At 38.6% G+C, this 12538-nt stretch overlaps 2 protein-coding genes across 2 annotated transcripts; both read left to right on the forward strand.

Annotated features, from left to right (window-relative positions):
- The first annotated feature begins 684 nt into the window (after positions 1-684).
- LOC113036586 (extracellular calcium-sensing receptor-like) lies at positions 685-4762 on the forward strand. The gene is made up of 10 exons (XM_080289101.1): positions 685-950; positions 1168-1388; positions 1518-1609; positions 2160-2302; positions 2448-2544; positions 3072-3281; positions 3374-3410; positions 3640-3833; positions 3968-4249; positions 4340-4762. The coding sequence occupies exons 1-10, from the start codon at positions 685-687 to the stop codon at positions 4760-4762; spliced, it is 1965 nt and encodes a 654-aa protein (XP_080145227.1).
- Positions 4763-7259: 2497 nt separating this feature from the next.
- LOC113036587 (extracellular calcium-sensing receptor-like) lies at positions 7260-11671 on the forward strand. Its single transcript, XM_026193000.2, has 12 exons — positions 7260-7712; positions 7886-8127; positions 8244-8335; positions 8555-8734; positions 8866-9054; positions 9161-9380; positions 9459-9700; positions 9900-10109; positions 10221-10344; positions 10469-10662; positions 10888-11169; positions 11249-11671. Exons 1-12 carry the CDS (start codon positions 7426-7428, stop codon positions 11669-11671), a joined length of 2685 nt encoding a protein of 894 aa, XP_026048785.2. The 5' UTR covers positions 7260-7425.
- Positions 11672-12538: the final 867 nt, after the last annotated feature.

Here is a 12538-nt window from a genome sequence, read left to right on the forward strand (position 1 = left end):
TTCCCCGGAGACGTGGGGGTGCCTCTGCAAACCATTGGGCATCCCGGGTTAATGCCAAATGTTGAGTTAGAGTCAACATTCAACCTAAATAATACAGTGAAATAGCTCCATTTCTATTTCAAAACATTTCTATTATAAAAACAGCCATTTGAATGGGTGTATTCTGTGTGGTTTTTTTCCATTGTTATTGAGTTCAAATTAAATCTTCTAAACCTGGTCAACAAAATGTTTCCAAGGAAAATCTATTGGTCCATGTAGTCACCGCCCTCCAGGTAAATACTCCAATTTCTGCAGCACACACCAGTCACCCTCAGTGATGTTTTGCTCATCTTGTTTACTGCTTCAAATATCAGCCTTACAGCTCTTATAAATACCTAGAACAACATCTTTGTTTTGCAGAGCAAGAGACGGGTATGTCAGTTCAGATATCTTGCCAGCTTTTAGTGGAAACTATCTTTGTTGTCATATTGTCTTGAAATGTTCTCCTTCAGTGGTAAACATCCAGGAACAAGTATTTTTCTTACTTTATAAAGAAAAATATAATACAATTAGGCATTTCGGGAACTGTTAAACCTTAGCAATACAGATTTTTTTTTTTTGCAAATTTTATAAATGTATGATACACCATTGAGAAGTTGTTTTAATATGATATGCATATTTGAAATATCCAGAACAGCTCTGTCCATGTCCTGGGCCAAATGGATCTTCATTCTTTGGTCCAGCACTGCTCCATCCCTGCTCCTTGTAGGGCTTGTGGGCAGACAGCTGGGGCTCCAGGTGGGGGTGCAGGTAGTTCAGACGGTGACCTGTTCTCGGTGGGGTACACCTGGAGACCAGGGTTTATTTGAAGATGGAGATGTAATCATTGGTGGGCTCTTTAATCTTCATTACAATCCTCCAGCTATAAACTATGACTTCACTCAGCAGCCCTACAACAATACTTGTACTGGGTAAATCTATATGCATTTTTTTACTCTTATAACTGTACAATTTCACTGCATTTTGGAAAAACAGGAAAAAACAGAAGATAACTCTATTATTTTTATTTCTGTCTTTTCTATTCCAAATGCAGTCAATTATTTTCTTTCCATTCTTGTTAATAATGTCATGATATATGAATATGAGCTAGTAATTGTTGTGCTTTTTTCTTTTATCCTGGGTGCCCAGGGTGCAAAATCTTCCATTGCAGTACATCTATGCTATGGTGTTTGCAGTGGAGGAAATAAATCATAGTACAAACTTGTTACCAGGTATAAAACTGGGCTACCACATCCGTGATAACTGTGGCCTCCCACAGTGGGCTTTGCAGGCAGCACTGTTGCTGGTTGGTGGAGACAGCACTAACTGTAACACAAGAGCCCTGCAGTCTGGTTATGGACAAGAAAGAGGTAATAAATCTAGTTTTGGAATTTTGGCCCTCATTTAAAAATGAGCAATTAAAATAAACCAGTAAATTAAGTATTATTAGTTTTCTTTAAACTATAACTTTATCTCACTGTATTTTCCATTGTCATCAGGTGATAAGCCCATTCCTTTGATCATTGGTTGCTCCTCATCTGCAACAACTCAGACAGTCGCCAAAATCCTGGAGCCTCTCTCTGTACCTTTAGTGAGTTGTACTATCTATCTATCTATCTATACATATATATGTGTCTGTATGTATATGTCCCCCCCACAAATCTATACATGAATTTGATACAACTTACTTACTCTTACTCTGACTGATCATAGTGCACACAAGTAATGCATTATTTTAATCTTGCTGAAAAAACAAAACTACAAAGACTCTAGCAACACAGCTATATAGTAGAACCCTGTGTTAAATGTACTATATATTTCAGTATATTTATATGTATATGTATTTATGAGTATGACTTTTTTTTTCAGATTAGTTATACAGCTAGCTGTCCCTGTCTGAGTGATAGACATCAATATCCTAATTTCTTCAGGACCATGGCCAGTGATATTTACCAAGCCAGGGCTTTTGCCCAACTTGCCATACATTTCAATTGGACCTGGATTGGAGCAGTGATAACAGATAATGATTATGGGCATGTTGCATTAAAGGTGGTTTATTTGTTGCAATTTTATCTTTGCAAGAAATCTTCACAACTGTTTGACACGAATCTAAAGGTTCTCTGCTTTAATGTAAATTTCAGATATTTGAGGAAGCGATTCAGGGAGCTGAGGTTTGTCTGGCATTTGTAGAGACTCTTCAAAGGGAAAATATTGTGCGTGATGCCAGACGAGCAGCACTCACAATTCAGGCCTCAGCTGCAAGGGTGATTTTGATCTTCACATGGTATACAGATGTGTTGGAATTATTCCTTCAGCTTGACAAGTTAAATGTGAGAAACTATAATAAAATTCATAATGCAAGACAGAACTGAGGTTTGTAACAGAATATTTTTTTCATTTTTTTCTTACTTTGTCCTTTTGCTTACTAGGTTACTAACAGGCAGTTTCTGGCCAGTGAGGCTTGGAGCACCAGTGGAGATCTGCTCCAAAATCCAGTTACAAGCAAAGTGGCAGCTGGTGTTTTTGGTGTGGCCATTCGAAGTTTAACTATACCTGGATTTGGAAATTATATCAGAAGTTTGAATCCATCTCATCGTCCTCATGATGAGTTCTTAAGAGAATTTTGGGAAAAGGAGTTTAAATGTAGTCCTGGTCTTACATCTGTCTCTTCATATGCTTCTAAACCCTGCAGTGGTACAGAAACCCTGGAAGAAGTGCAGAATCACTTTACTGACACCTCCAAGCTAAGAGTGACATATAATGTCTACCTTGCAGTTTATGTTGCAGCACATGCCCTTCACAGCTTACTCTCCTGCCCATACACAGACAGCATTTCTGAAAATGAAAACTCCACTTGCTCCTTTCCAACAGATATTAAACCCATAGAGGTTAGCAACATTGCTTTCACTCCCAAATTTCCATGTATACCGTTTTTCAAAAGCTACATTTGCAGTAGGGACATTAAGAATTTACAATTCCCCTTAAAATTAGACTAGTACTTTGTACTAAAACACTGAATAGTTACTGAATATTAACTGTTTCAACATTTCCAGGTCTTGCAGCATGTGGCCAAAATAAACTTCACCACACCACAGGGTGAACAGCTTTATTTCCAAGGTGCTGACATCCATGCAAAGTATGACCTTCTCAACTGGCAGAACACGGGTGAGGGCCCAGCAAAATTTGTTTTGATTGGTCGTGTGGATGGGTTTGACCTCCACCTTAATGAGTCAGCGATTCAGTGGACCACAGGATCCAATCAGGTAGCTAAAATAGGAGAATTAAAAAAATTTTTGTGGGTCATAATACGTTGTATACATGAGAATAGGATTTTTCTTTTTTTTCTGTTGTTTAGGTCCCTGTTTCAGTGTGCAGTGAAAGATGCCCCCCAGGTACACGGATGGCACCCAGAAAAGGTCAACCTGTTTGCTGTTTTGACTGTATTTCATGTGCTGATGGGGAGATTAGCAATAAAACTGGTGAGGAAGATATAATAGCCTCACAAGCATTTAATCTATTCAGTACTCCAATATTCATTCATCAATCTTTTATTATACCATAATCCTGGCTTTAATAGTTTCAGCACATCTACGTTTTGCTGTATGTATTTTCTTCTCCCAGGTTCCCCTCACTGTGACCGATGTCCATCTGAGTTCTGGTCTAATGCTAAAAGAACAACCTGCATTCCTCGCCAGCTGGATTTTCTTTCCTTCAATGAAACCTTAGGAATTACCCTGACTGCAGTAGCTGTTTCTGGTGTCACTGTGACAACAGCTGTGTTTGTGGTATTCCTTCACTATCGTCAAACACCTATGGTGAGAATGCATATCTGTGTAACAGAGACACTGTACATTTTGGGAAAAAAGTTTCCAAAACATTAAGCATATAGGAATCGTTTGAAAGAATTCACAGAAACTGATTATAATGATATTCCTATTCTCATGTTAAGGTCCGGGCCAACAATTCAGAGTTGAGCTTTCTGCTCCTTGTGTCAATCAAGCTCTGCTTCCTGTGCTCGCTCGTGTTCATTGGCCGTCCATCAGACTGGTCTTGTCGTTTCCAGCAGGCCGCTTTCGGGATCAGCTTTGTGCTTTGCATCTCCTGCCTCAAAGTCAAGACCATTGTGGTTCTGGCAGCATTTCGCTCAGCTCGGCCTGGTGCTGAAGCCTTGATGAAGTGGTTTGGTCCAGGCCAACAGAGAGGAAGCGTCTTCTTCTTCACCTGTGTGCAGGTGCGACATGCACTTTTTGAAACCATAAACTATTACTGTTAATGTGATTACAGAAATTAACTTGACTTTGTACAATGCTTCTCCATAAAGGTTATCATCTGCATTATTTGGCTATCAATCAGCCCCCCTGTTCCCAAATCTGACCTGGATGTCCCAGGGCTAAAAGTTACTCTGAAGTGTGCCACTGGCTCTGTGGTGGGTTTCTCTCTGGTATTGGGCTACATTGGACTACTGGGCTGCACCAGTTTCCTCTTGGCTTTTCTTGCCAGAAAACTTCCAGACAACTTTAACGAGGCCAAACTGATCACCTTCAGCATGCTGATTTTCTGTGCTGTTTGGGTGGCTTTTGTTCCTGCCTATGTCAGTTCTCCTGGAAAATATGCTGTTGCTGTTGAGATTTTTGCCATCCTTGCCTCTAGCTATGGTTTGCTGTTCTGCATATTTGCTCCAAAGTGCTTCATCATTCTTTTGAGGCCTGAGAAAAACACTAAAAAACATTTGATGGGTAGATAGGAAAGCAAATGTAACCATTGCCACTGTAATTCACCTTTTTAAAAATGTTAACAACTGGAATAGAGTCATTGTATTTATCTGGTCATATATCATTTAAAAATATGATGGTTTATTGTCTTATTAAATTGTGACATATCCTAAAACTTTATGACGGAGCTGCATTTGCATCACTATCTGCTAGCTATTGTCAGTGTTTACTAAGCTATATGAAATCAGAAATATTCACTCAGACATGAATTGACAAAATATGTCAGGCTGTCAAAGAAAAAAAATTGACAAATTTCTTATCTTTTTTTAAATTTTACTCTTTTGAAAAAAATCTGCACTGCACCTATTTTACAAAAATTGCTTAGGTAACAAACACATTCATAAAATAAAAACACCATTATAAAAGAAGTCCAATGTTGTGTTGTTTTTACTTTGTAGTGGTACAAATGTTTCATTAATGTTGAAAAATAAGAATTTTAAATGCCTTTAGTCTATTGAGATGTGCAGTTTGCAGTATGCACTGCAGTATGCAGTTAAAAAGTAAATTGTTATACAGAAAAGATTAATACGATCAGAGTACAGATGGGATTTCAGTGTTCCATACTGTTTTATGAAATTTCTGTCTAGTAAATAAATAATTGACTAAAGTGGACGCAAACCAGTAAACAAATTAAAACAAATAAGTACTGCTGAGAAACTAGAATACAAAAATTACAATAAAATTATCAACAACAGAAATAGCTGGTGAATATATAATATGTAATATAATAAAATATAATATGTAAACAACTTAACAACCCCCTAAAGTGTCAAGTCACATCACGTGACAGCGCAACATAAATCAAATCAAACAAATCAAACATCCTGTGTCAGCTCTGCGCTGACACAGGAGCATCGAGTCCAGTGACCTGGCTGTTTCATCTTTGTCGAAAGCCCAGCATTGCAAACAACAGCGGAACTTAAAGAATCGATCTCACCGGGCTAGTATTGATCCAATACCGATGCCGACTTGGTATCGATAGAATCGATATTTGGATCGATCTGCTCACCACTACCTCCCAGGCTTCTAGACTTCTGATTGGCCAACATTATGTTTTTAGCGTTTACATGTGGACGAAGATATTTTTTCAAAACTGTAAGTGTGGATGGGATTTTTTTAAAAGCTCAAACGGTAAATCTCGGTTATCAAAAATACCCGTGGACGTGTGAATGTAGCCTGAGTGCAGAGTTGAAAGCTGGGGTGGGGCTTTGTGTTGGGGTCTGACAGACACAGGCCGTCCAGTTGGTTCTATGCAGCAGACAGTCCCACAGTGGTGCTTGAGGGATCGAGAAAGAAACACTTCTCTAACAGACTGAAACTTTGCAATCAGGGAATGAGAAACAGGAGGAGACACAGCTGGGGAAAATTGGAGCTGAGGAGACTAAGAGAAGTAAAACAGAATACAATAACCCGAGACACTGACCTTCAAATTAAAACAGGAACTCACACATACAAAGAAACACAGACTTTATACAGAGGGAACACACAGGCAGGGATGACTAACACTAAACTGAGGAAGAACCGAACCGAACGAGCTAGAAACCACAATAAACAATAATAGAAAACACAAAACGCTGGGTCAGATAACCCAGGACCATGACAATGTTAGTGTGTGTACAAAAAAGTGTATCAAAAGTCCTCTAGCTATCAATGTTATGGATATCTCCATTTTGTAAAGAACAAATACATAAATAACAAAAATAAAAAAACAAAATACAGAATGAACAGCCTTTTTGTATCCATTATCTGCATTATTTGTAATTCAAAGTTAAATTGATCTTCACCTTGGCTAATATTTTGTCAATTCACTAGTCTTGTCCCTGATTTGTCATCATTTAACCAATATGTGGCAATCAGTAAGGTTGGTAAATATCCACATAACTTTGCGTTGATCACAGATTACAATAAATGATAAAGGAGCATACTAAGTTAAATGAGGTTGTTAAAGGTGGTTGGACCTCTACATTCACAATGTAAGGGTTTTAGCTGGAACAGTTTTTCAAAGCCATAAAGTTAAATTAACATTCTTATATATTTATGGAATAAAGTTGTGACTCTTAATGACTTAAACATCCTTAAGCGTTTGATTATTTTGCATGAAATGTGCATTTGTACTCATATATTTTATCTCTTGATACCTCCATTAAAGTAATTGGGAACTATAGTATTTCAGGGGAAGCTTTTCAGTCCAAATATGAAAATAATACATGACCACTACAGAAGTAATAAAGAGATAATTTTAAAAGATGACCAAATACTATATGAGGCACACCTACATACACAACCTAACTCCACATCTTCTATCTGCAAGGCATAATGATCACTCGTACTATCGTGTCACGTCTTGAGAGGACTGATTTGGGAGTATATGTGTCGTCATGTTCACCTGCTCACCAAAAGGCCCTGCCTCTATATAAAGTGCCCTCATCTGCAGTTCATCTACTCCAAGGAGGAGGATGGATGTCAGCAGCCAACTGATGTTATAGCTGGTGTATGAAAATACACATTTTTAAATTGTACAGTTTGTTATATTTGGGGTTTTAGTGTAATCTGATATTTTCATTCTAGGAACTGTTTATGGACACTGATTGAACTCATGCGAATAAACCAAATTGAATGTACTGTACATTTCTAAATGTGTAGAACAGCTGCATCTATGTCTTGGTTTTCCTGGCTCTTCATTGTGTGGTCCAGGTCATCCCAATCTTTGCTGCTTGTGTGGCTTGTGGGAAGAGAACTGGGAATCCGGGATGGACTTCTGTGTGATCAGATGTTGACATGTTCTCGTTGGGGTACACCAAGTAGCCAGGGTCTGTTTCAAGATGGAGATGTAATTATTGGTGGTCTTTTTCCTCTTCATTATCAGCCTCCAGCTATAGACCATGACTTCACTCAGCTGCCACACTACAATCCATGTACTGGGTAAAACTCAGTTACAGAGAATATTTTGATTACTGTAGAATAAGAGCATATATAGATATAACATAGGAGTAATTACTGTGTCTTGCTGGTTGATTTGTACTTGCAGTTTTACAAAAATTATTCAAACAAAATTCACTAATTTATATTTTATCATTTTATCTCCCCTCTCTCAGTTTAGAATATGTTCCACTGCAGTACATATATGCTATGGTGTTTGCACTGGAGGAAATTAATCATAGTACAATGCTCCTACCAGGAATCAAGCTGGGCTATCATATTTTTGACAGCTGTGGGCGCCCACCATGGGCTCTCCAGTCAGGACTGTCACTCGTTGGTGGAGACAACACCAGCTGCAACTCCACAAACCCTCCAGATTATTCTAGTGGGCATGGAGAAGAAATTAAAGACAGGAGGGGTAACTCATTCATTGATCAGAAAACATACAAAAAATCTGTCAGCAATTTTGCTTTCTACTTTTTCTACTCCTGCTACAAGATGTTGTTTAATTAAATCAATCATTTCTGTTTTCAGGTGGTCAATCTGTCCCCATGATTATTGGTGGTGCTTCATCCATAACAAGCCAGATACTCTCCACAGTGCTGGGGCCACTCTCCATACCTTTTGTGAGTTTTGTTTTGAATGCACCATAAAAACTGTATATGAGCTTTTTTGTTTGTTTTTAGATAAGTGGAGCCATCTTTTGGTTGAATTTATATCTTTTACTCAAAGAAATATTCATGCTTTTTTATGACAGTGGAGAAACTGATTTTTTTAAACAGAAACAAAACCTTTATAAGATGCAGGTTTTTGTGTTTGTGTGTGTGTGTGTATGTGTCTTTCAGATCAGCTATCTATCCACCTGTCCTTGTCTCAGTGACAGGCTCCAGTATCCAAATTTCTTCAGAACAATCCCCAGTGATATTTACCAAGCACGTGCTGTTGCCCAGGTTGTTATACGCTTCAACTGGACTTGGGTTGGAGCAGTTGTAGCAAACAATAACTATGGCTACATGGCAGTAAAGGTATTTGCATCTTTTATTTCAGTCATTTAGACTACTCAGCTATATCTCTAAAATATACAGTAATAAGTGCATTATATAACTACATTTACAGTGTGATAATGTAATAGGCTTCTTTCACCTGTATATGTCAGGTATTTCAGGAGGAGATTCAGGGAGCAGGTGTCTGCCTGGCATTTGTAGAGACTCTCCAAAGGGAAAATATCATTAGTGATGCCAGACGAGCAGCCCTCACAATTCAAGCCTCAACTGCAAGGGTGATTTTGATCTTCACCTGGTATACAGATGTGAGGGAATTGTTCCTGCAACTTGTGAAACTGAATGTGAGAAGCTGTAATGCCTATCGCATATAATGCATGCTGAAAAAAAGTTCGAGATTATATTTAAAAACAAAATAAACTTTAAAATAATTTTTCTTTTGCTTATTAGGTGACTGATAGACAGTTTTTGGCCAGTGAGGCTTGGAGCACTAGTGGGGATCTGGTCCAAAATTCAGTTACAAGCAAAGTGGCAAACGGTGTTCTTGGTGTTGCTACTAGAAGTTCAGCTATACCTGGATTTGAAAGTTATCTCCGACGTTTACACCCAATTCACCATCCAGATGATGAGTTCTTAAGAGAATTCTGGGAAGTGGAGTTTGGGTGTAGTCTTCATTTATCTTCCTCCTCAATGCTCAGTTCTCCTATCTCCACACTGAAGTCTAACCATAAATCAAATATTTTAACTTCAAATCCTCCTGTTATGTCTGATCAGAAAGCTTCACTATCACATTGCAATGGGTCGGAGTCTCTGAAAAAAGTACAGAATCTCTTTACAGATGCATCCCAGCTAAGGGTGACATATAATGTCTACCTTGCTGTTTATGCTGCAGCTCATGCCCTCCACAGCCTTCTCTGTCCCATTAAAGACAGCTCTTCTGAAAACAACATCTCCACCTGCTCCTCTCCAAAACAAATCAAGGCCACAGAGGTAAAGTAATCATGAATATCATCCTTTCCCTAAAAAATCTAATAAAAATCCATGTTGCATTCTTTAGACACTGAACAGGGTTTTGGTCCGACCCATGAGTACCCACAATGCTGTAATTACACCATTTCCATATGTTTCAGTATTGCACTTATCATTGAACTCTAATAACTCTAGTTTCACGATTGTTATAATTTTACAGCTTTTGCAGCACTTGCAAGAAGTGAACTTCACCACACCACAAGATGAAACATTTTACTTTCAAGGAGCCGATATTCCAGCAAAGTATGACCTTGTTAACTGGCAGAAAATGCCTGATGGGACACTAAAAATTGCTTTGATTGGTCAAGTGGATGGGTTTGCTCTCCATCTTAATGAATCAGCTATGCAGTGGATCACAGGATCCAATCGGGTATTTTATATGAAAATAATGTAAACTGTACATTTGTAAATTTGTGAATTTCTTGCTCTTAACTGGAATACACATATTGTGCTTAAAAATAAGAGTTGGCTTATTATTTAGGTGCCTATTTCGGTGTGCAGTGAGATCTGCCCCCCAGGGACCAGAAAGGTCAGCAGGAAAGGAAAACCTCTCTGCTGCTTTGACTGTATTCCATGTGCTGCAGGAGAGATAAGCAATAAAACTGGTGATGGAATTGCAATCTAAACCCCTCCTTGTAAATCCATTTGATTTAAAGTCATGTACTTCTGCTGTTCTTGTTTGATTTTCCTTTCTCCTCTTCTTTCCTTCTCCACTCTTTTTACTGTTAGGTTCCCTTGACTGTGAGCGTTGTCCCCTAGAGCTCTGGTCTAATGCTAAACGTACTGCCTGCATCCCTCGCCAGCTTGACTTTCTTGCCTTTAATGAGACTTTGGGAATTACTCTTACTACAGCAGCTGTGACCGGTGTCACTGTGACAACAGTTGTCTTTGTGGTTTTCCTTCACTACCGTCACACACCTGTGGTGAGAAAGAAATGTTCACAACATTATAATGTACATTTTAAAGAAAACATCGTGTGCAGTTGGCAAGTGCAGTTTTTTTGTTGTTAGGTTTTATTTGACATCTCATGTCAGTTTTTTCTTCAAGATTAAATAATTGACAAAATATTAAAACAACATAATTATTCCACATGTGGCTGATATTATCTGTGTCACTACTTTTATAAAGCTGCACTTTCTTAATTTTAGGTGAGGGCTAACAATTCAGAGCTGAGTTTCCTGCTTCTTGTGTCAATCAAGCTCTGCTTCCTGTGCTCACTCGTGTTCATTGGTCGTCCATCAGTCTGGTCTTGTCGGTTCCAGCAGGCAGCTTTTGGGATCAGCTTTGTGCTTTGTGTGTCCTGCCTGAAAGTCAAGACCATTGTGGTTCTGGCAGCATTTCGCTCAGCTCGGCCTGGTGCTGAAGCCTTGATGAAGTGGTTTGGTCCAGGCCAACAGAGAGGAAGTATCTGTCTTCTTACATGCATACAGGTCATACAGATGTTCTGTTTTGAATTTTTAACTCTTTGTATTTTTACATCTGTCTAAAAACATTTTATTTTTCATATAGATTATCATCTGTACCATATGGCTATCCCTCATCCCCCCCGTGCCTCGACAAGATCTGGGTTTTCAAGGTTCAAAGGTCACTCTGGAGTGTGCCATGGTTTCTGTGGTGGGATTTTGTCTGATTTTGGGCTACATTGGCCTGCTGGCCTGCACCAGTCTCATATTAGCCTTTTTTGCTAGGAAACTTCCTGATAATTTCAATGAGGCCAAACTTATCACTTTCAGTATGCTGATTTTCTGTGCTGTTTGGGTGGCTTTTGTGCCTGCTTACCTTAGCTCTCCTGGTAAATACACTGTTGCTGTGGAAGTTTTTGCCATCCTGGCTTCTAGCTATGGTTTACTTTTCTGTATTTTTGCTCCGAAGTGTTTCATCATTCTTTTGAGGCCTGAGAGAAACACCAAGAAATATATGATGGCCAGGTAGCAAAAGTAAATTAACAAAATATGACAAATAATTATTATTTATCTATTTATCTATATCAGCACTTCATCTTTATGTATTTATCTTTGTTTGTTGTTAAATTAATAGAAAAACCTTGATTCACTTTATCCAGAATTAAGAATGATCATGCAAAGTTTTAATATATTATTGCAAATGTATATACAATACGACTGTAGTTTTATAGACAAACCTTCGATGAAAACAAAACACCACCCATATTAACTTATCGTGTCAATGTGGGTTTTTTTTTTCTTTCTCTCACCCTCTCTCTCTCTCTCTCGCACTTTTTTTCGCTTCACTCAGCATGCGAGCCTTGTGCTTTACGCTGGGAAGAGGGGGGAGGGGCGGTAGTAGTAGTAGGCGGCACTCAGTAGCACAGGAACAGAGCTCAATTTTTTTTTAGGTTTGCTCAGAATCCGGTTGTTCAGTGATGACGCGACGAATCCTACTTCCGGGTCTAAAGTAGTCTGCGTTTAATATGGCTTTTGTGTTGTTAACATGTTTAATGTTATGTATTTTCTTCTATTTGATCTCAAAAAGCTCCTAAAACAGTCAGTGATCACTGCTGACCTCCCTCGTCTTTTATTACCGCTAATCATTTATTTAAGCTCAGTTTTTAAAACCTTAGGATGTAGCTACAGCCCAGCCCATGCAGCAGTATATGAATGACTAACCTCGTATTGTGGATGGATTATCTCAGTTGTTCTCCTGGCTGAAGTTTGGTCCTTTTACAGCATCCTGCCATGCGATTACATTTGTTCCTGACCACCGAGAACACTCACGGTAACTTTTATCGAGTGGAAAAAAGGTTAGCTTGTTTATATTAAGCTAACATAGCTGTGTCGCTAG

Source organism: Astatotilapia calliptera, chromosome 14 (assembly GCF_964374335.1).
Source record: "Astatotilapia calliptera chromosome 14, fAstCal68.1, whole genome shotgun sequence".
NCBI classification, from domain to species: Eukaryota; Metazoa; Chordata; class Actinopteri; order Cichliformes; family Cichlidae; genus Astatotilapia; species Astatotilapia calliptera.